At 42.5% G+C, this 25,205-nt stretch overlaps 1 protein-coding gene across 1 annotated transcript in view; it reads right to left on the bottom strand.

The window, feature by feature from the left end:
* Positions 1-25,205, bottom strand: part of LOC147709382 (calpain-2 catalytic subunit-like) — a 213,799-nt gene that overhangs the window by 41,970 nt on the left and 146,624 nt on the right. The window contains exons 10-14 of the mRNA XM_086927965.1: positions 17,576-17,745; positions 15,107-15,118; positions 13,435-13,646; positions 8,658-8,694; positions 2,688-2,747 (exon numbers count right to left, since the gene is read on the bottom strand). Of these exons, the coding sequence (XP_086784091.1) occupies positions 2,688-2,747; positions 8,658-8,694; positions 13,435-13,646; positions 15,107-15,118; positions 17,576-17,745 (491 nt within the window). The remainder of the gene's footprint in view (positions 1-2,687; positions 2,748-8,657; positions 8,695-13,434; positions 13,647-15,106; positions 15,119-17,575; positions 17,746-25,205) is intronic.

Raw genomic sequence — 25,205 nt, 5'->3', positions numbered from 1 at the left:
GACCAGAGAAAGAGGTTAGTCAAGGGGCTATAGAAACTCGGACCCCTGTCTTCTGGTACCTTTTATTTTTACTCATTTAAATTTCACTCACTATCCCTATGCAATAGTTAAAACTATCTATAGAATGAAGTTCTCCTGGGAAGGTTCTAATGGATACATCATAGAGGTATATGTGGATCCTTTGGATTCTGAAAGTGCGGTTACGATTATTTGCAACATTTTAAAGTCAAGAGCAGTGGTGCCTTGGTGGTGGAGTGGGGCCCGAACTAAAATGAATCACTTTGTTGTGTCATATCAATAAGGAGAAATTAGTAAATGTTCACAGAATTGAAAGGAGTAGCATACTTTGCAACTCTACTAAACAGAAACAGAGGGCCTGATCCACAGAAGGCATTTTGGGGTCCATAAAGTAAGATTCCAGTAGTGCTCCTTCATGTTCTACAACATGCAATTGACAAACCCACAGTCAGAGACCCATCTTTTCTGTATGGAAATCTTTGACCCAGTGGCAGAAATCTCTGAACCCATAGGTGTAATACACCTTTGTAGTAAATGTAGACGGAAGGAGAGGGACTGGTGGGAACATGAGGAATAATTACTACAAAGTGGGAAGGGTTAAGGGAAAAATAAATTTAGGGAGTGACATGCTCACACAAAACACATCAATAAGAGAGAGATCTTGATTGTCTAACTTGTGGGAATCCATTATAAACACAACCCAAATCTCACACATGTGCTTCAATAAACAGACATCCAACACCAGTGGGATTACCCTAGACTTTTTTTTTTACATATTCGCTTAGCATGCAATTTTTACTACTTTATTAGCCAAGGTTAGTAAACCTCGGTAATACCTGGCCCCAGTGAACAATGGATATATTCCCATAAGTGCCAAGTGGGCTCATATCAAGAGGTCTATGTTAAGCCAGTCCTCAAATGTATCTATGTACTGGTTCTTGTAGTTCTACATTCCCAGTGTATGGATCTACAGCTTTTAGGAAGTGGTTGGCTAACATGTCAGACTGCCAGGAAGCTGACCTCAGGGCAACGGGGCAATTGGCAACTCTATATCTGTAGTCTAGCAACTCCTCAATGTTTGTTTGCCACTGGAGAGTTGGTAACAAGGAAAGATGTTACTGTAAGCCCTTATCACAATCTCCAGCAGTGACTGCCTCAAGTTCACAAGAGGTCTAGGCTGGTTCCTTTTCTACTGGGTGGGATTTGGAGAGTTTCTAGTTTGACTCTTGAGAGACCCAAAAACATAGTGGTGGGTAACAGAGAGCTGTGTCCTCAGCATCAGAGGATGAGGATGAGGAGAGGTTGACAGAGTGAGGCTTTTTAGGAACAGTGATACCTGAGCTATAGAATAACTTCCTGAGAAGGTTGCAGTAGAGTAGTGTAGTGGGCTGTGGGATTGTGGATGTATGCAACTGTGCACAAGGGACAGAGGTGAAATTGTACCCATGAGCAGACAAAAGCCACACATGGCAGCAATGACCTAAATAAACACTTGCTATAACTTTGTAGCAGTAAAGGGTAGAATACATGCCTAGTAGCACAACCGTGCATAAGACCGCAGAGAACCTTGCTTTAAATGGCAGCCCAATAGACTTTATATGGCTCTGCAGCATTTGAAATAACACATGTTGCTGAGGCAGAGCAGACGGTGCAAGTCCTTTTAAGCCTTACAATAAAGATGCTCATTTTATGCGGCTTCTGCCGTGGTTCTTTAGCTTTTGATATTTTTATATGTCCCTTTTCTCTTAAATAAATGTACTTTGGCAATGAGATTTGAAACACACCATTCAAATGCAATGGAAGCGGCGGACACAGCATATGCACAAATAGCACTAACCTTACACTGACTGCATACATGCACAAGCCTCACACTGCTGTAGTGGACAAAGCTCAAGTTGGATGTAGCAGACACACAAGTGACATCTCAGTTATGCAGTAAAACTGCCTAACCTTGCCACAGAAGATACATATCTCACATGCCACATCATACGATGACCAAGCCTATGCCTGCAGTTATGAAGTCAGAGCATGACTAATGCTGAAGCCATAGTGTAATCACATTATACCAGCACTATGCAGTAAATGCATGCCGGACAGGGCAGAGAGGCAAAATCCACATGCCTGTACACTACGGGCGGGCAGACAATCCATACAAACCACATTCTAGCATTTGCTGCTATGAACGTGGCATTGCTTGAACTGCTAGTATGCAGAAGATACGCAGCCAATACTGCAGCAAAGCATGAGGCATGCCTACTACTAAAACTATGCATGAGGCCCGTCAGACCACGTTAGAAAAAACTATTACGCAAACAAAGCACTCTGAATCGTTCATCCATTTGACAAAAGGAAAAGAATAAGGTAAAACAAATAAGATTGTACAGAATTTGATGCTACAAAATGAGTGCTTCAGTGGCTTGAAAAATATAAATATTGCAAAGTCAATGGTATGCAATTAACACTAGATCAGAAAACGAGGGCAGGCAAGTGGTAAATAATTCACACATCACTGTACCTCCACACCCTCCTGTGAATGTATGGAAAGAAAAATTAGAAAATGAAGTTAGCCAAAGAATGTATACAATTTGGATGACGTCACACAGTAACATACAAATGCTGGATGTACATGTGCACTATAGGTGCTTTACCAGATGCCTGATTTTACCTACCTCTCCAGCTAATTGCTTAAATAGCCTTTGGAAATTGTCATCGATTTCATCTGTATTCACCTAAGATCCACCAGAGAAAAGAACACAAATTAAAAAGAAGCAAATGACAGACACAACTATTGATGAGAACAATGCCTGGCGCAGGTAATGGGAGGAGTGATGCGACCCTTTGACAGTCCACATCCGGTTTTCCTGCTTCTTCCGCCTCACAAACCACTACCATGGTCTCTCTCGCGCTGCTCTGCCGCAGTCATCACTCGCACCTTACTCATTCCATTTTCTCCTCTTATTCCTCAATTTCATTCTATCCACTACTTGCCGTCTCTCCTGCACTCACTGCTTTTTCTTTCTATATTGTTTAATCGAGCGCTGGGATGCCTTTTTTGGTAACCAGGCGCTATATAAAACTCAGAATAATAATAATAATAATAATAATAATAATAATAATAATAATAATAATAACTTATTTCCTTCTATAGTTCTATTCCGTACTCTTTAGTGCCTTGGACAGCTTAAAAACAATCCCTTATATTGCAAAGAAATATTACCAAGATGAATTGCTGGATCACCGTAAACTCAGAACTTGACTAAGACAATGTCCTGACAGGTGCACAAAACTCAGCAGCCCCATCGGATCTTAAATATCACGAAGAGGAGAAGTAGAGTATGCCAGGGCTCCGCTCTTTACAGCAGTTGCAGGTTGGCAAACAACTCCTTTCAAATCCTGAGTCTATTCTTCATATACCTGAACCATTAGTATTCCTAGCAGAATTAAGCCCTGCTTTTAAACTTTTAAATACTCGCTTCCATCTAAAGGGGCGTTCTGAATCAATTTAACTGTATGGTCTAAACATTCAAGGGGAGTTTCTGCAATGCCGCTTTTCCTCATTCCTTACACGCGGCTGAATTCTTTAGCACAGACTTCCGTAACAAATATTCTTTTTCATCTCTATATCAGGACAGGAGCACAAATCACCACTTTTTATATCCCATGTTAAGATTAAGATGTTTGCCATTGTTTTAATTAACATGCTCGATGTAATAATAAACTTGAAACTTTGATAATCTGTGTTCACTATAACAGAAGGAGAAAGTCAGCAAACGCTGTCCCATCGGATACCCTAGATCATCTAATACTGGCCATTGGAAAGCCCACTTTACTCTGGAAAAGTGATCACAGATTCTCAGTAATAGGGTCTAACAAAAGGAAAGCCCCTCCAGCTGAAGTAAATAATAACTGCCCTCATGAGCTTTGGAAGAGCTCTAGAATGGTACCTTCCCATAAATTAAGACACAGTTCATTGCCTCCTTCTATGTCATCCTTGCGCCGGTTAATACCTTATGATTTTTCTCTTATTAAATAGACAGAATTTACCATCTTCTCCTTATACCACTAAGTACTGACAGGAGTCCAACTAACTCCAGCCATTCCTGTGAGGTATAAACAGGGATCTACCGTCCCTTCTCCAGTTCTTTTTCTGTCTCCAGAAGCATGCAGATATCCACAATCTGGAATACGCATATGCACCTCAATCCATCGATCGATCCATCCACCTATCTAGCTAGCTTTATTATAAATATAGATGTGTGTGTGTGTGTGTATTAGTGTTACAAAGGCGAGGAATTCTGGGTAGTTCCTGGATCGAAATGGAGTCTGCTCCTGATTGTAGAGCACATAAACACCAACAACCCGCTAAATCAGGCTACATTAAATCTATTTTGTTGATGTGCTCTGTAAATTGGAGCAGCTTTCCATACATATTGTATGGTCTACAGCGGTTATTACTATAGCACACTAGGACCATCTCTTGGTGCTTTAAAGCAGATACACCTGCTTTTTCATACTTCCTCTGAAGCTCCCTGCTTCTTTGTGTAGCCAGACCAGAGTATTGCTTTGCTTACTGTTTATGTGGTTAGTAGGTTTTATTCTGAACCACAGATTGGTGGAGGGGGAAGGGGAGGTGATATAAAAATACGCTTATTGGGACACGCAAATAGGTCACAGGCTTTCACCTGTCACCGGTGGGTGTTTAAGAAAGGGATTCAAGTGATGTCTGATCTAGGGACCAGCTTGACTCCATGATGGCGGCTGTTACATGAGGTTTTGTGCAGGTCATGATACTTGGTCTCTGGCAAACAAGAGAAGCATGAAGTGATCTCCTCTGTCTAATGAGAAGCGGATTCCTATTGGTTGCAAACCAAAAGCACTGTAAAGACCCATCAAGAGGTAATATTTGGAAGTGGAATCTTTGGACAATGAATTATCCCATCAGTCTCAATCCTTCAAACTTAGCCTGCCCTCATTCAGCATATTACAGACTCCCGTTAATAAGACTGTTGAGGCTGCTCTTAAGGCTACTGAAGAGCCTTCCCGTAAAAAGCTGACTCAAAATGTTCCCCAAACCAGATTCTCCCTCGACTACTTAAGATAATCAATGATTTTGTTTTACTCTGTATCAGAAATATTCACCTGAATCTCTGCTACTACAGAAATGCCGCCAGAAAAAAAACATGCATAGAGAAAGGAAAGATATGAAACAGCACAGTTTTCCAGTGTTTGTGGTCAAATGACCAACTCAGAGGCAAAACGCCCTTCAGAGTCAAAGTAGATGTTTTATGGCTGCCTTAGTATCCCTAAGATGGCCCTTCATCAGTGGATGCAGTCACCCAAAAAGTTGATGGCGCTTTTAAGAGAAGGTATTTTGCTCCCACATTAAGTCACCTACACGGTTCAGTCTCTCCTGCATGATTTTCAAGGCTCAGTAAGAGGGATGCATTAGGGCATGCACTGTTCTTCCAGTCTTTAAACAATGGAGCATCAGGTGATATTTTTATCTAGTGTCTCTTTTCACTGCATGTGTGCTGCAGTGGATCCTTCTGGTTCCTCAGTGCAGTCACACAAAACATCTGGATGAGTGACTGAAGGCAGAGAATTCTCAAAATAACTCTTGCATTCATAAGTTTTCAGGGATACAAAATATTTTGGTTCTCAGTTAAAAGACTTAGTAAAAATAATATAGGATTACGCAGATCTTTTAGGACCCTCCCTCCTCCATCCAAAGAAGATGGTTATCCCTTTCATGGTAGGAGCTTTAGCTAGGGATTCCCTTATTTAGACAATTCCTGTTATTGCTTAGTCATCACAAACTCTATGCCTCTGTTGCCAAAGTCTCTACTGCATTGAGACATATGAGAGACAGCGTGGGCTCTGTGTCAGACTCCAGGGTTCTTTAGATCAAGTCAGGTTATCAGATTGGATTCCAGGAAACTCTGCAAGACTTCAATGCCACTCCTGTTCCACATTTGTTCCTGTGAATACAAGATGTTCTCCAGGTATTCAAGATTTGATTAACAAAGCTCCAATGATTCCAATGTTTGAGAGAGAATGGTTACTCCAAAATGTTCAGATACCATCAGGAGACCTCTAAATGATTCTAGATCTAAACATGGTTACCTGATCAGCATTCAAAATGGTTACTCTACAAAAAATTCTTCAATTGATATCTCAAGGTATTTCTTTGCCTCCATGGATTTGACGGGCATCAATTTTGATTTCACTGTCCAGACAGGATTATAAACATTGCTATGATTTTGTGTGCAAGGAATGCATTTCCAAATTGGGCTTCTTTATTTTGAATGGCCTATACTCCAAGGGTTTTCACCAAGCTAGTAGTACCTCTGAGGTTTATTCTTCATTGCAAATATCTGCTGGTTTTAACTTACCGAAGTGACTAGTGATATTTCTAGGGAGTGGAGACTGTTCATCTGGTGTGCAACATATTAAGAATTCATGCCTTTCTACTCAGTCGAGCGGAGTCACACATTCAACCAGTAGACAATCTGCAGTTTTGGAGAGGGGTACCTTATGGATCATCTTATGTCCCAGAGAGATCACTCAGAAGCTTACGTTCAGAGTGCTTCAGGGTGCAGGGCGAGATGCAGGGTTGTCTGTTGTTGATTCCATGGGCCTTCCTTCTTTGGTAAATCACCTTCCGTCTCATTGGAACCCAAAGTGAGTGGATTGTGATGGATTGATACCTCTCACCCTCAAATTTACAACGAGGTTGGTGCCTAGCTTCATTCCATTTATGAAGAGAGTTATTTCATGGTCTTCTCCAACCAGTACATCAACGATGGATGCCAGCAGCAAAGGAGGGTGGGAACGGGCATTCTAGAGGAAAGCTCCAGAGTTGGCAACTATTCACTGAGTGAGCCACTACCTCCCTCTCAGCTCCAGGACCGGCAGAGTCTGTTGCAGCAACCAAGTCACACAAGCCTTTATAAACCATTTGGGGGCAATCAAAGCTCCCAGTTTGGCCTCCCTCGCAAAGGCCACATGAACATGTGTATAGAACAACCATCAATCCCAGTCAACAATGTACCTACAATGGACAGAGAATGGGCGAGGGAATCATTTGAGATGTGTTGTTCCTTCACCGGTGTCCTCTTCTGCTCCAAGTAATTCAGAAGACGTTTGGAACTGCTTGGCTCGATGCATTTACCCTAATACAAAATGTTACCCTTCTCAACGTCTACTTTCTAACCCCCCTCTCTAAGTGTGTGTATAGGTCGGGGGTATTCAATGTTATGAGTCTTCACTGGCTCAGCAGTTTACTGTATCAGTTTCCTCCATTCCTCTTTCCATATCTTGTGTGCGCATAGGGCCTTATTTATCTATTTGGACAGCCCAGATTTTTTTTAAGAGGCAGATACTCTCTGGGACCTTTGGATGAATCAACAAGGGACAGTATCCAGCCACAGCAACCTTGAGTCGTTAGATTGGATGGGCCATCTGTTTGGTTTATCAGAAGTCAAGGAGGTGTCTTCTTGGTCTAGTTCAGGAGCAAGCTACCTGGAGTATTTACCACTTTTGGGCAGCTTTCATAGGTGCCTCCTTGAAAGATATTTATGCTGCAGCCACTTGCATTTCTCACCACACCTTTATTTCCTATAAAAGACTTTTCATGGCAGATGTTGTCTCTACGTCAGCTCGAACATCTATTTCGGGCTCTACACATTGATTTAAGTATACATTTAACTAAATAAAGAACACTGGGTTTTGCGTTCATGTCTGTATGATAAATATCACTCCATAAACAGTGGTCAGATTTTGATGCTTAGGTTTGTCTTTATGACGTAAGGACTGGGACGAGGAGGCTGGAGGGAAGGTACTGCCTCAATTACTTACCAGCAACCTTGATTACGGCGAGTCTTCCTGGACAAGTCCTAGCTGATCCTAATCAAAGGATCATTTTGGGAAAACTTTAACACCTGGGTTCTTATAAGGGCCTGGTATCTAGGAGCAGTTGAGACTCACTGTTTGTACCTCACAGGAAGGTAAAATCTGTCCATGTAACAAGACAAAACTAAAGATGTAACAGGAAGATTGGGACGTATGGTAAGGGAGATTTAACTAATTAGGACATTAAACATATAAATAAAATATTGTTTTTTTTACTCCATTTTATTTATGTTCTGGCATCTACAGACAATTAACGTTGTGATGTGTGCCATATATGTATATAAAAAATAAAAAAGACCCATTTGACCTCACACGTAGCCCCAGTGTAACATTCAGACGTCACCAGCTCCTACTCCACACAGAGTTGTAATAACAGATGTAGGGTAGAGAGGAGCATTTCAGCCGAGGCAAGTGCACCCTAGACTCGATTAGGAAAGAGTTCACTAAAGGTTGAAGAAACATTTGCAATTTGGGGTTCTGCATGAAAACTAATAAGCAACAATAGGTTTAATCTGTACTGTAACATCCAGTGTCAACTTGAGTAAGCATTGGACGCTTTGAATGACATTCTCAGTCATTCATACCCAGTATTACCAATCAGTCCTTCGGTAAGATATTCACTCTGGAAAACAAAAACAATTTCAAAACCCAAAACAATTAATTTGATCCTGTTCCCTGAATGGGAGGCTTAGATGGGTCAATCAGAAGACAAATTAAGTCCTTCTTACCACTTCAATGTTGGCCTCGAGCTCATCGTCGACTATCCTAAGGAGGGAAGAGAAGAATTGTTAGTGTGAAATATAATATTCAAAGCTATTTGAACACCAAACAGTTTTACAGCCCCTGATAAAGTTAAACCATTAAGTATAGAATGGGGACATTTGGGCTTGCAGAATAGGGGGGTATTGGTGTGGGGGGGGGGGTGGAAATGAATGTTGGCAGGTCTTGGATGCAATTTAAGTCACTGATATTGCTGGAGGATACACTGGATCAAGATAAAATGCAGTACTTGTCACTGTTTAAAACCTTAAGAAATACATTATTAAAAATGGTATAAGGGGACCATATTATAAAGCAACAAGAAACCGTGAACTCCATGTTAACCGGTAAAACCTAATCTGCTGGAAAACAAGTGCTCCAATGCACCCATAAGACGGTATTTAAGCAAAGTCAAATAAAGTAGGGTGGATGGCAGCCGGCCCTTGTTCCTATTATTAATGGTGAGTTAAGTATTTCTAAGTGCTGTGTTAACACTACAATAAGGTATAATCAAGTTAAAAAAGGCTAAAGTGCAACAGGGAAAAATGCCTAAGTTAAAATGCTCTTACATCATAAACCAGTTTCGCTGGAAATATAGACTTCATTCAAGCCAATACATACATTTACCTTTTAGTGCCTATGTGCACATTTCTATGCACTAGTAGTGTTTTTTTGTTGAGCAACTATGCATATGGCACGCGAGCAGGAAGGCATTAACTTATCCAATGAAGTCCCCAAGCTCTGTGTTCTCACAGTATAGGTGTCAAAAATAGCCCAGGGCACATCATCCACTCTGTCATCGAACATAATTAGCCAACAGAAAATCAGAGTTACAAAATTCTAATGACCTCACAATAATAGTGGTCAAGTGTTGTGCCACACTTGACTTTCGTTAACTGTGAAACAAATATATTAGCGCCATGGTAGGAATGCAAAGTTTGTCTATGATTATACTGATGTTGCCAACTGCTGCTTGCCTGCACATTCAGTGTGAAGAAGGGACACGAAACAGACAAAGTAGGTAAACTGGTCGGTCTGGCTGGGTGCCAGTATGGAGACATTTGCTAATGGCATTATTGACCACTTGCGGTGGAGTGCTCACGGCTGTTAAATCCTTGAGCAGACCACAAGAGCACACACGGATTAGAATAGCAGAGTGGGAAAACAAATCAAAATCCTAGGCATGCAGCCAATTACTGCTGGTGCAGGCCTCCAGATACAAGGCCCACCATGGACAACTGACTTTAAAGAGATGAGAGAGGGAGTGGGGGGCCCAAGCTGAAACATTCATAACTAACTTCACTACAGATCTCAAAACCGGTCAATAAGGCTAATTAATACATTGGAATGTTGAGAGCTCCATTGAAGACTGTGGAGTCGCTCCGGACGTATAACGGCTGGTATAAGAAGTCTGCTTCAACATTCCAATGTTTGTCTTTCTGTTTCTCCTTTTTAAATCCGAACATTCTACCCTTAGTGGGTGGAATGTTGTAATAGCCCTATAGCACTGCTGCCTCAGGCTGTACCTGTTTTTAAATGTCCTCACTCCCATTATAGGCCCTCGCATCTTGGACTCAGGGCATTTAACAACCGGTATAGCCCTCGGCAGCAGACTATAAGGCTATATTATTGCTCAACTTCTGATGCTATACTGTGAATGGTCTTGAAACTGAAAAGCAGGAGTGAGCTGCTGTACGGTTGGAAGATGAAAGATGACAGATTTAAGCTTGGCTAGAGCGATTATTTGAAAGGACTTAAAGAGTAATGTTATGTGTATTGACAGCTGTTACTACTCAACAGATATCAGTCTTTGTCACTGAGACTGCAATATTACAATTTAAAACCCACATATTTGTAGGCAAAAAACATAAAAAAAGGCACATTTCATCACACAAACACACTATATCACTGCACCGGGGTGTCATTAGTGCCAACGACTCAGGAGGTGGTAACTAGAAGTGGGCTTGGATTTCGGAACAGGATACCCCTGTACTGGGTAAGATCAACTATGAGAATGTTATTAACACTATCTTTAATTCCAACCTTTTACCACTGCCTGGGTTTCCTTTAATTCCACTTGTTATGCTGGATATAGAGGTGATGATGGATTTGGTTCTATGGAAAGAAAGTGGACTGAAACCCAGGTTCTACTGGGCTCTAGCCAGAAGCTACAGATTATAACTAATACTCCACAAACCCCGTAACTAGCTGACTTGGCCACAACTTTTGCAAAAACAAGAAGGGAACTTTAGTTGGTGTGGGATGCTAGTTTAATCTTTGATCCACGCCTAGGAGTGGTCTATGTAGTCTAATTCTGCCCAACTAAAATGACCAGTACCCTATTTGGACACTCAAACATCATACGTCAATTGTAAGATCAATTATGAACTCAAAATTAGACTATGCTAATGCCACACCTCCGCATCCAGCGCGGTCGGAGCTTGAGGCAACGATGGACAGAGCGGGGCCTTATTGACCTGAGTTGGTACCAGGCGAGGTGAGGTCCAGTCCTCGTATCAGACTGGTGTCCTCTACATCTCGTCGATACGGAGGATCTGTAATAGGCATCAGAGGTTGTATTAATTCCAACCTTCAAGTGTATTGCTTTTCTCTTATCTTTTGGAGAAGTGGAGAAGTGTGGCTCACTGGTTAGAGGAGGCAGACCTGGAAGCAGAGGTCAGCCCGGGACCAGGGTTCAATTCCCAGCTCGGCGGGGTCTTGAGTCCTAAAATGTCCATGGACTCGACAATTCTCGCTCCGGTGCCTACTCGATTCATGGGTTCACACTCTGCTACTCTGGGCAATAGCTTGCTTAATCTCCACAACGGCCCCTCGCAGCGGGATGCCTGGCTTTCACATTGCGGATACCCTGCCGGGGTTATCTCACAGGGGAATACCAGGACGGGTTCCCTAAGCAAGCGCTTAGAAACCGCTCGGTGATTTGTGCTATATAAATTCCTGTACATTTACATTTGCATTTTCACTGTTTTCTGACACAGTTTTGTTCTATGCAGTGGCAACAACATTAACAGGCAGGTCCTGAAAAAAGCTGTGGACCATTAGTCCAGAAGGCCAGAACATATCGACCGTTTTGATAAGCAGTGATTTTTTAAACTGCTTGTTTGCATGGTTTTTACTAAGGATTACAACAGATACCCTATTAAATATATTGCTCTCTTGTAAATCCTTTTTTATTTTCACTAACACGATTGCACTGCACCTATCATTCCCACATATACTTTGGGATTTCCTTTACGGTTTCATGAGAGCCTAATCCCTCTCTGAACTTTTGCCTTTCCTACACAACCCTTTTAAGGATATAATCCACTCAATACCCCTCTATGATCAAGAGGGCAAGTGGGAGGTAGGATGGATACCCAAATGATAATGATCACGTTGGTGAGTGATGGGAATCCAAAAATTTGCAAGGGTCTCTTTACTCTATAATCCTTTATACTTTCTTGTGGTTTACTCTTCATGACATAGGTGTCCAGCTCGCTTTCTCCTTTAGTAGGCAGCTGCTATATTAGACCATGGATTATTGGTTTGTTTTTGGAACACTGGAAGGTCTACCAACAAGACAATTCAAATTACTATAATGTTTTCAAAGTATGGCTGCTAAACTAGATTGGGTAGGTTTGATAGCATCAAGGTAGGATCGGTCCCCTGCATTGGCTACCAGTAGCCAGTCCTGTCAGATTCAAAGTTGCATGATTGGTGTTTAAATGCATAATAGGAAATGACCAAATATATTTGCAGGAGAAACACAATTTCCAAGATAGACCGATGCTTCTCAGACGCCCAAGAACCAAGCTCTATTGTAAGGGATGCCGAAAGGTTTTCAGTCCTGATTCCATTTTATGAAATTCCCTTCCAGAGGAAATTAAACTTGAGTCCACACTCTTAAGTTTCAGGAAAGCAGTTACAATACTTGTATTCAGTTTCTAAGCCTCTACTTCCTATTGATACATCTGTAATGACTCATTACAATGTTTAAAGTAGGATTATTTTAAGCAGAGTGTGTCTCCCAGATACAATTTATTTTGTAGTACGTGCCAAACAAATAAGGGACAGTTGTCTACATTTTGTAGGCGTGCTCTCACGTCACCTCTCACATACCCTCATTTGCAGTGGGAGAGATGGTAGTTTTCTTAACACTATAGCAATGTGTGGCTCTGACATCAGAAAAAACTCTCCCGCTGGGTATGTACTGGCTAACACGGTGTCAGAATACCTACCCAATTTAATGCAGGACTTCAGACACATTGTTCACTAGAATTTTTTCCTATCTGGGATAGCCACACTGGTCAGGAAAATGCTGAAATATTCCCCACAGAGTGGGAGAAAGGTCTTTAAGACTTGAAGAGTAACACTGCCTGTATATACCATTTTACAGTTCACAATCGTTCGCATTAGTCATTGGGGCTGCAGTTGTACAACAAACAGCACATATGGATTACGTTTTGGCCTATTAAAAATCTGCAATGTTCAGTTAAATAGCCATCAATACGGTGATAAAGTCGAATTTAATGGATTAATCCAATGCACTGTTGAGAGAGGATTCTGGGTGCAGCTGAAGGGCTAATCAATGTAATTTGCAAATGAGCAACAACTTTGCTCAACACATATTTCTGCTCAGTGAACCCAGAGTTATCTACTTGACATGCAAGGGAACCAAGGAGCATGGATTTCCCAGATCACAGGAAAATAGAAGTCGATGTTTTAAATAACAATCTTTCTACGTACTGCGCTTCTGCATTTTTCTCTGAAAAGACCCGAAGGCAGAAATCGCCAGTCTTGTTTGGTTCATAGGTGGAAGGTACAATTACGTATTCTCCAGGCGGGAGTCGGAAACGGTTCAGAACTTCTCGCAGGTTGATGAAGGTGTCAGATCGCTCTGCTGCCTTGGTCCTCAGGAAGAAGTCTCTGCTCAGGTGAGCGTTTTGCTGACCACGAAACTTAGTTTTTCAAAAGAATAAACAATTATTAGCCATTAATGAACTGATAATTTGCATTAGTGTTTAAAAATAAAGTCAATATCTAAGGGTGAATTTAAGGTTCGTTTTTTCCCCTTGGGTAAAAAGAAGAAAGGGCACCCAGATTTTAACATGCCAACTGCACCAACAGGATCTCATAAAATTAGACAGATGGTCAGAAGAGGCGGGTTTACTCTATCCGCATTTAAAAGAATTTGCCATGTTTAGTGCTACTGGACGCAAGTTTCAAGTAGGGACCTTGATTACTATGGAATCGGTGAAAAAGGAGTTACTTTTAATTAATGCTTCCAATACGACATTTCGAAAAGTTGTCTCTAATAGAAGCGGTAGGAAAGAACCTCAAAATGCCCTTTACATAACATTTAACATAACCGGTTCACTGTCTATTGTGCGGAATCAGTGTTTATTTCACTAATTCTGCTTCTATGTGAAGCGCGTTAAATTCTTCATACTCTGACATGGAGTCATACATTTCACATATAAACCATGGCTTTATCAGCAGTTTCAATGTCTAGGAACAGTGGTCCTTGACAGAGATTTAGTTGAAACAGAACAATAAAAAATATAGACTAGAATCAGTGCTATGTTGTTTCTGTCCAGCCGGACAGTACGATTTAATAATGTAACGTAAGCCAACGACGTTTCGTTCCCTTTGTGAAATTAATGGGATCATCAGGACAAATTAAATGCATGCCTGAGAGCCATGTGGCCTGTAAGACAATAAAGAGATGGGAAAAACCACAAACAGTTGAGCAAAATACAGAAAGAAAAGAAATTGAGAATAAAAATAGTACAAGAAATTCCTTAAGAGCATTGTGCATTCGGTGCAGACGTCGTGCGAAGGAATATACATTTAAAGCTATGGCAGTGAGATGAGTGATGGAAATTCAGGCTGTAAATGAGTAAGTTTGCATCATTCCTCTCACATCCTCCTGATGATGATCCCATTAATTTCACAAAGGGATCGAAACGTTGTCGACTTACTTTACACCGTATACACAATTCACTTTGATACCTACGTGTAATGGTTGTTCTTCATTCTGTGCTTGTTTCTCTGTTCACACCATGTACAAGCTCCTTCGCCTTGCCTGAATGTTTGTTTTCCATTTTTTGTGTTCACTGCAATGTATAGGACGCAGGACTGTCTCCCACTTTATTTGCCTTTGTAAAAATGTCTAACTTTAAATTATTAAATCATACTGTCCGGCTGGACAGAAGCAATATAGCACTGATTCTAGTATATATTTATTATTGTTTTGTTTCAACTAAATCTGTCGAGGACCACTGTTCCTAGAAATTGTCGATACCCATGGTCCTTGCATACCGTATTGGGTCCCCTTGTTTTGTATAATTTATCAGCAGTTTCATGCACTTTTTAGCAACAGAGGTTTTTGTAAAACAAAAGTAAAAATGTAACATACCTGCTCAGGAACCTGTAAGTGAAAGAAAAAGTATAAATGTAATATCGTATGTTAAAAAAAAAAAAAAAAAAAAAAAAAAAGAAGGATTAACATTGTGAATGTCTTTCTCCGGACAATAGATAAGATGTCATAAAAGAGAAGTGACGCTGTTCACATTATTTGCAATAACTGATTATGTGCCGAGACATATCACTTGGCAGATGTGGAGGCAGCTGGTGGTGCTTATGACCCACACATGCACAATGTGTCACCACCATACTGGCTACATACCTGTGCTTCTGGTGTAGTGGTCTGCACACCCATATCTTGGAGGAGAGACATCATTACAGAGTTACTGACAGCTTGCACAAGTCTGCCAATTTCACTCACTGATGCAACACTGTTCTGTCAGTGCTCTTACAAAAGGAGCATCCCTTGTGTGTATCCCAGGTCTTTCTGTATACTGCCATCGACTTTGGCTACATCACATTTAGCAAAAGGTAGTTCCCACGGCCTGTTAAAAAGAGTATCCTTGCGTCATTCCACAGCCATCCCACTAGAAGTCTAACTTTCAAACCCCTTGTTCACAGACCTCGTGCAATCAGGATCTATATTCTTCTGCACTGTGTTTATTCCTCAAGTATTTAAACATTCACATTTATCTCTTATTCTCTATTCATTCCAGCCTGTACAGATGTAGGTTATACATAATAAGACTGATGGAGACTTTGTTACATCTTATCAGATTTCTTGTGGTCGGTCTAGTTCCTTCTTATTTCGGAACATGAACTGAGGACTCATCTACAGTGTATTTTATTTGCTGTAGTCCAACATTCTACTGACTCATCACACAGACGTGCATTTGTTTCAAGTATATATGTATTTGTAAAGTGTTCTGTTACTCTAATAGCAATCCTGCCGCTAGTTTAATCACACCAAGCAGAGAATTAAAGCTATAGGTTGATATGTCGCAATATTCGGAAACTTTTGGTGCGTAAACTACGACTCTGGTGTAGTTCTACATGATTTTCTTTCCCACTCACAGGTGACATGGCAGAACTTCGTTAAATGCATCAGTGCTGAACGTGAAGTAAAGTAGTCCTGATGTAAAGTACCATCATGTAAAGTTACTCCCTCTGTAATAAATGTGATGTAATGATACCCGATGTAATGGTATGGGAGGCAACAACGTACAACCTGTTAGTTACATTATCTTCTTGACTTCAGACCTCAATATAACCGCCGACACAACAGAAATGCTGGTTTCATCTGGTCCATTTGACATTAACTTGCATGTGGTCACGAATTTAACTCAAGGTGTGTTTCTGCATACAGACATGGATTAAAAAACCCTGCACTGGCCCAAAAGTTTAAGGTGTAGAGGTACCAGAATGCAGGAGGTGGAACTTTCATCACATATTGATAATGCTTCAGGATTTCAATTTGGGTTGACGAGTGCACGGATGCTAAGGTGCCCTTGACCACCATTTTGTCTTTTGGACAAGACGATATCTCAGTTTCGCTCTTATGTACAACTCTACCCTATTATCTGAAAGTTTCTCCTAGAGCTACATATTTGAATTTTTAATGTTGCCTTTTGGTCTTAGGAGCAAGTGATTCAGTGGTGGCTACCTCTGTACGAGGGTGGTGAATCAGGGGGGAGGCATGAAAAAATAAACGTACCTTCTTCGCCTCTGCATGTCTCTACTCCATCCTCGCACCCAGGCTCCCGGACTTTCCCAGCCAATCACGATGCTGCATGAGAGGCATTCTAATTAGTCTGAGCAGCCTGTTTTGCCACTCAGGCAGTCCCTGGGAGGCTGGGCATGTTCTCCACTGGGCTACGCAACACAGCCCAGTGGAGAACATGCCAAGTGCGCATTACTGGGAGAGTATGGGGAGTGCACTGGGGAGAGGAGTTGGCCTAATGGCTAGGGCCGTCGAACTCGGAGCTGAGGTACCAGGTTCAAGTCTCGGCAGGGACTCGCAGCACCTGTGATTCTGGGCAAATCACTTAATCTACCTGTGCCCCACAAAAATGAATGTGTCCTCATGTAACGCAACTGGTGCTCATGTAAAGCGCTCTGATACCCGATACCTTCAGGTCAAGTTTGCGCTGTATTAAACCATAAAAAAATTAACTGTTTGGCCAAGCGGTCATGCGCACTTAGGAAGGGAGTGCAAACGACTCCTGCTCCCTCTGATGGCAGTGAGCCAAGCCCCGCCCAACCTGGCTGGAGTCCCAGAAAGAAAAATTAAATGATAATAACTTCTTGGCAATATCATTAAAAGAGGAGCTGCCACTGAAGTGATTCAAACCATGTGATATTCAAAGTTGATTAGGTTTCCCAGCAACATGGCATTTAAATTACCCGTCTACCAATAAACTACTGCTCATAGAAGAAAAGGAATGAGAGTCTATTAAAAAAAAAGTGACTTCTATTTCAGCCTCCAGTGGTGTAGATTATAATATGACGTGCAATGCCTAACCTCGTAGATTGCAAAGCCGATTGTCTGCATATCCTCCCCCATCTTCCTCTGTACCCTTCGGTTCTTCTGGATTAGGCCGACAAGGAAGGTGCATCCATCCTCGTTGTCATCTGGATCATCGTCCGCTTCCTCCAGCTTAATCAGATACTGTGGGTTCATCCAGAAAGTGTCTGAGTGAAAGAAGAGGATGCACATTGCTCTTATGTGGGCACACAATTATTCTGGTTAAAATATGACCAAAGATCAATAACAACCCGATAAGTTAGCACTTCAAATACAAGCCCTCCAAAAATAATACAGACTAGAGAACTATCTATTTTTGACAAGTTGGTTAAGGCCAGAAACCACCAACAGCGGTTGCAAAGGTGTCCTTGGTGTGTCAATTAAGCCAAATGAAACATTCACTTACTTGATACTAAAACCTCCATATATGATCTGTTTCTTAGACCGGGCATTATTTCATCCTGCAGCACACCATATAATGATGTATAACATGCCCCATTTAACTAGCACAAAGAGGAGGAAATGGTGACAAACCAGAGAGTGACCCGCTAAGCAGCTGAATGTTATTGAAGTGAAAGGGATCCAGTTTCTTCATCAACCAGACTGGTAGTCTGCCATGGTGAGCTGTCCTGTCTCACCCCCACAATCCATGTACTCATCATGTTGAATAGGTGCTCAAGGCCCTGGGTGTGTCTTTGTTTGGTTAGGCCTCAAGATACAAACAACTTCAGTTAACAAATTGACTTTTAATTCAATTCACTAGACTATTCTTTTTGGAGTTGCACAACTGTAAATAGACAGTGCCAGGGCACTTTTCTTCGAATGACAGCACTGCACAACTCATCTGACCTCCAATGTTCCTCTTGAACATGTGTTTGGCCCTGGTAAGCAGACCGGTACTTCAGAGGTAGACATCAATACGCTTCTGGTTGCCACAAAACGCCCTCCATCTCTGCTCCTTTGGGCCCGCCCTAGAGTTACGTATATATATATGTGTAGCGGCACACAACTGATTCCATGCTGACGTCACTGATCCTGCCTTCTACTCAATCATATTTCTCTGTATGAGATAGTAAGAGGCTGGGCCAGTCTCATTTTGTCCACACAAAGGAATGGAGAGGTGTGGTGCAGCGGCCAGGGCAGCTGACTTTGGAGCTCAGGGTTCACGGTTCAATCCCCGGCGCCAGCTCAGCTCAGCACCATGCGACTCTGGACAATAACTCGCTTAATTTCCATGACGGCCCAAGCGCCTTGAGACCCGTAAGGGTAAGTAGTTTGCCCTTTACACATACAGATTTACATTTACAAAGGAATGGTATGAAGGAAACCAGGGGATAACTGTTCCTCCAACTTAAGAATGATGCTCCTCTCCAGGTCCACTGACAATTTTTAAAAAGCTGTAAAAAATAAGTGCTGTACTATGCCATGGCACCTTTAACCAAATAGTACACAATAGATCAAATTGTAAGTGCTCAATAATGCCCCAAACCATGCTACAGTGTTGAATGGGTCTCACAGTGATACAAATACAACAGTGTAACAACCTGGGATAGAACTCGAACTCTCACAATTTCAGCACAAAACATGGAAATATATTTTCCATTTTTTGACTAGTATTACTTCAACCTAAATAAGGTATGTAGAAGTTTATTTTATTTTAGGGCATGCATCCCCTGTAGGTGGTGCCTGTAAACTATTTGTAATACTCTTCATAATTCCAGGAGGGAAGGTGCCAATGCGTGAGAGGGCGAGGCTTTTCATAGTGTTGGGTCATATCACACTAATGACTGTTTGTCTATTTACACTGCTGGGATGGTTTCAAACCTTTGCATAGCGCGACTCCTGTAATATGTGTATCGCCCAATACAGTGGGCTTGCTTACCTGCGAAGCTGGAGTTTTTTGGCCGACACATCTTTTTAGCTTATATGTTTTTAATAGTATGGAAATCTGAACAAGGTGCCAGTGGGAGTCAATTAGAGTTGGGGTCAGGGGCGGCTGGTGTTAACATGCCGCAGATGTGTTGTCCTACTAGCATTGGGTAGGAGATAAAAGGGAGAGAATGTACACCAGGAAGAACCTACAAATGAAGAGCTCAGTACTTTGTGCAAGTTACAAATTCTGTTCTTTTTTTTAAGAAAGAGGTGAGTTCAGGTGAGGGCTATTGCTCGCCCTCGAGGCACATGTGAGGAAAGGGATATCCCCCTGATGGGAGTGGCTGGAGAAAGCGGCAATGGTTAGATTTTAAATGAGGTGCTTATGTTGTGGCCCAGGTGCTTTCAACAGGGCGCTATTCAAATAAACAGGAAGGGGCCGGCCTGGCCTATATTGACAAAGTGGAGTTGGTGGCAACAACTAAGTACTCCCTTCGTCTTTGCACTACTCTTTAGGCCCCCTGATTGGAGGATAGAAGCTGGTGGAGTTGGCTGGGAAGAGTTTGGCTGCGCAGCTCCGAATTCATGTCCGGGGTAAGCAGCATGCAGCAGGTGTGCTGTATTTAGGGTGACCAGGTGTCCCCGTTTTACCAGGACGGTCCCAGTTTTTAACCAGCTGTCCCAGCAAATTTCAAGAAATGTAGCTCATGTCCCTGTTTTTAAAGAGGATTGACTGAAAAGGGTGGGAGGTGTTTTTTATGTTTTACAAAGCAGGGATTGTTAACAGTTGTTTCAAGAAAGCAATTTAATTAACAGGCAAGCTACTGGGTTTAAAAATTGCATTTTATGTATGTTCTTACTGCCTGTTCTCTAATTCTCTGCTGAGGAGCGCTCTCATCGCCGGATGTAAAATTGTAGTCCTTCTATTTTTGTGAAATGTCCCAGTTTTTGGCTTTAAAATTCTGGTCACCCTAGCTGTATTCTACGTGTTTGTGTTGGCGGTTTATTGTTCAAGACGGCCACCAGCACGGATATAGTATGTACTGCAGTCACAGCATAGCATTGTGCATTGTTGCCACGCTGGTGTGTGAACGCTTCTGGTTTATTATACAACTACGCTCCCCCGTGCTAACCTCAAAGAAAGGGTGTGCCTTGGCCTATGTTGATTTATGTGTAACATGAATAATCTGTCTAGAATGTGTTCTATTTCAAAGTAATGTCATTGAGTGAGGTGAGGTGAGGCGATTATGTCTTTCAAGATTTTAATACACTTCAAATGTGTTCAATTAGTTTAAATGCGTTGCCAATTTTGACAGCCTCGTGAACTGATGCGCAGAAGGAAGTGGAGTGTACAGGATCCCTCAATTTGGTCAAGTGGGAAACCTTAATTAAAACGTCAGTCTCCCTGTGCCTTCATTAATTTTGGTACCAGTCCCAGTGTTTACATTGTGCTTAATTTGTGCGGGTGCTGTGATAACAGTCAGGTACAATCGAGAAATCAGGAGAGCCCCGCTTGTGAGCCCCCGGGTGGTGTTTGGTGTTTTGTAAGACTCTGCGAGAATGGCGTGCATTGCAAACTGCGATACAGGTTATCGGCCCGTGTTTCAAAGTAGAAATGTGGCTCCTGAACCCATCCGCTGCTTAATCACAGCGCAAAGTAGGCTACATTATATGTTTTCCTTCTTAAGCCCAGAGGGTAGTGATTTTGTGAAATCACAGGATTTGAGCCAAAACTGCGATTCAAACTTGGATCTCCACATTCAAAAGTTGGTGGTTATGTCCTGGGACTAGCATTCGTTGTGCGATTCAGGGGCAAGATGCGCGACATGCGTTCTTGAGCCCGCTCTCTAAGTGGCCGTGGTCGGGCCATTAATCACCACATCTTTGGTGCGCTGGTTAACATGTGTGTGTCTATACACTGATAAAATAAAGTATATACACTGCTTGGCTGCTTGGCTATGGTTTCGATACATGTGCTCGTGTTCGTCTGTGAACCTTCACACCTTGCACACGAGGATCGGGAGCTCTCCCTAGGAAGGACGAGGACAGGGCTTTAAGTGGGCCGGGTTTCTCCTGGTCTCACACCCTGTAGTAATTTCAGACGGACACTGAACTAACCGGGTCCCATTCGGGCCAAAGTCCTCAACTGTTCATGCAACCAATTGATCGAATTCTTAACAATGAGTAAAAAAAAAAAAAGGTTGAGGTAATAATGCATGTCGTTCCTGCTTATATTTCATATGCTTTACTGAATCTTGCATTCCCTTGAATGTTTGCTTTTCTAGGAGGTGGGGTTACGTTTTTCCAGGCAGCATATTACTCTTTTCTAGAACATAGTTGGAATTGAGTCTTTAACGGGGCACAACTGTAAATATGCCTCCTGTGCAGCGTCCTCCGTCCTCTTCGCGCCTGCCTCTACTGCTTCCATTGTTCTGCTCTGACACCAAACAACACTCACATGAATCGATCTCCAGCACACGAGGGCAAGGGCCCAGGCAGAATGTTTTTTATGCCGACATAATTTTGCACAGTTCCTGACTAATATGAGTCGTTCGATTTCAAGGGTCAGTGTATCCTCGCGCTCTCGGGGTTAGAAGTCTGGAGCTCGAGTTCAAATGGGAACATGCGCGCCGTCATTCCCTGGTTGTCCACATGTTCACGTCTGCAGCATACGAGTACAAACGGCCCAGGCAAAATGTTTGTTATGCCGTCAAACTTTGCAGAGTTTCCGTGAATGTGTGTTCCTCGTTGTGATGCAAAATTCCATAATTAAGACGGCACCAATAAGTGGTGTTGGATTTTGCACAATAAAGCATAATTCTGTCGCAATCCACCGCAATTTCTCATAATTGCTTAGATGCAGATCGCGAGGCGTCCAAGCATTCCTTACGGTAGGTTCCAACCCCGTACTTCTACATGACGCAGTCGCGTGCCAGTCTTACTTCCACAAGGTTGCCTTATGACTGAGCAATCGAGTATAATACCTCCATGCTTTCCACGGGAAAGGGTGAATGGGGTGACAGAGGGGGATGTTTGAGCGACCATGATACAATACGGGTCGTATATTATTGATTAATGCGATTTTATATAGCACGAACATTACTCTAAGGTGTCTGAGCGCTTTACAGAAGAACCAGTTACAATACTATGCTCGCTTCTTCGGTTAAGAGTTCTCGAAGTAACTACTGTATTCTGCAGCGCGTTCAAAGGGGGTTAACTAAAGGCTCCCTCAGCGCTTCTTTTGTTCGGAGATCTCAAATCTTGGCGTCTCTACCTGCATGAGGAATCGATAGAGATGCGAATGGGTCGCTCTTGTGCGCCTGGCTAATATAATATGCACGAAATCAAGCCAGGCGGATAATGCCGCATCAATTAGTAGCTGTTTGGCTGCCCAGGCCAGCGCGCATATCTTTCACGCAGCATGGGACAGGTAGCCCGTGAGCAGCAAGGGAAGAATAATTGATAATGTGTTTGTTGGTGAAATCTTTCTGTTTAGTTGTGTTTGTTTGCACGGGAAGCCCTCCCTTCTTAAATACTATACCAGTGTCATCACTTGAGGGGTGACCATCAATCACACACACAAAAGTTGTCGTCCCAATTTCCAGGAACATTTCCAAGACGTTCCAAACCATTTATTGAACAGATAACGCTTTAAAAGGGAAGTATATCTTTCAGGGAGAGCGAGTCTTGATTTTGAGGCCTCGTGAGAGTTGCAGCCTGGATTTGATTCTCCCTAAGAAACAGGAGAGATGGTAGTAGATGGAAGGCAATGGTGGCCGGAAAGGCCGGGAATTTCTCCTCATTCTGTCAGGTGCCAGCAGCCCCACCTCAAAGCGTTTAACCGTGTTACACCCTGTCTCTCGTCGGATGCATTCGTCGGATGCATTATTCACATCTTGCTCCGCGAATGCCCGGACGTGGCAGCGCTGTCCGGCTTACGTGCAAATTATAGGTCTAGTCTGCTATCGTAGCATGTAATTAGGAGATATTCACCCTTCACTGGTTCCGGAGACTATCAAGCCAGAGGAGTGCCGGTGTTCTAGATGCCTTGGCTAGCTCACGGAAGCATAAGCCGAGCATGAGCTGAAAAGGAGATGTGAACATGTTGAGTACACCTCGCACAATGTGGTTTGGCACTGCGCTAGGAGCGTCACATTGTACAGCGCATGCGAACATGCAGCGTAACTCGCGCCAATACCGAGTCTGTCGCTGACTTCGAACTAGTATCCTGTGGTGAATACAGACGAAAACCACTCTGTATTCGTCCATCACCGATACACTCCATCAGAGGAGTGGTCAGTCTCTGATCCCAGGAGCTTCTGCAAACTGACATTGAAAACCTAGGAAACGTCCATTGACCGCTCGGTATCCAAAGCATTTCTAAGTCCCGTGCAGGTATGCAACTGGAGAAAGGTACTAGGCGTAGTTAAAGGTCAGGACTGAGGTCGGAATGCCCCGGAGGGCTGGAACAATTCTGAGTCTCTCTGAGGGCACAGCTGGTAAATTCAGGACGCTGGCTATAGCCGCAAGCAGGACTTATCCACACTTTAGTATGTAACTGATCCCATTCCGTGCTGTTGGGAAATCACCTGCTTGTCCCACAGGCATGTGGCTTTTCTTTTGTAGGATGTACAAAGCGGTCCTCATGCATGTCTCGAGAATGCCCTCAGGCTGCAATTAATATGATTAATGTTGTCAGCTTCAATGGCGTTCCCACTGTGATCGGCAAGTTACACAAAGAGGTCTGTAGCAGGAATAATGATCCTGTGAACAAAGATGAATATAAAAGATGTTTAAGCTCTATAGTAGCAGAAGACATTTACTTTGAGCAGTTTACTGTTTAAATATTTGTCCATTTGCTCAAGGTAACAAGTGAGCACACTGAGTGGAAGAAGGTAAGGGCCTGACAAAGTGATCAAACCAAATTACAGAGACAAACTATATACAATAGTTCCAGAGTACAGCAATGTTTGTACAGAAATATCTGTAAATCCTGTCATTTAATTCGTTACTCATTAAAATAGTGTGTTTAATTGTCATAGCAGCAGTGTATTTTGAAAATTGCCGATCACGCTCGAGAACGCGCAGAGAGGCAAGAGTGAGGCCCTCCTAAAATGCACGGACATAGAGGCTGGCCAGGTATGTGGGTCTATTAATGTTAGTGGGCATTGAGCTGGCGTAGTAGGCCAGCCTATCATAAACTTGAGGACATTGAGACAAACAAAAGTTGCGGCCCATCAAATTCAATTGTCTTGCCTCGGGATGCTCTGTACGGCTTGGTTTATTAGAAACACTGACTGTTATTGCATCCAGTGATTTCTAATGTTTCTATTTTCGTGGGCGCCCGATATAATCTTCCTCACACATAAAGCTCAGAATTTCTTAAGGTAGTTGGGAAAAGGTTGGCTTATGGCTTTCAATGTAAATGTTCAGGATCGGTGAAATGCAGCCTACCACCGCGTTCTGTCACCTGGCATTAATAGTTGGTGAAATGTTGCAGGGTAACCGATGCTGTCTCCCAGATGCTGCCAAGTTTGTAAACAGTGCGCAAACAAGACCTCACTGCGAGAAATACAGTACGAGAGACAATGAGTAACGAACACCGCTCTAATTATTTGCTTCTCAATTTTAAATCGCATTAGCCACAGTTCTATCTAAGCAGACTGGAAGCATTCTCACACTTGCCGCTCTCAGATATTGCCCGGGCCAAGTACTTGCTGTTGTTTGTCCTACCCTGGTACAAGTGGGGACAGGG

This window comes from Lissotriton vulgaris, chromosome 6 (assembly GCF_964263255.1).
Source record: "Lissotriton vulgaris chromosome 6, aLisVul1.2, whole genome shotgun sequence".
NCBI classification, from domain to species: Eukaryota; Metazoa; Chordata; class Amphibia; order Caudata; family Salamandridae; genus Lissotriton; species Lissotriton vulgaris.
This window is presented reverse-complemented; position numbering and strand designations above follow the sequence as displayed.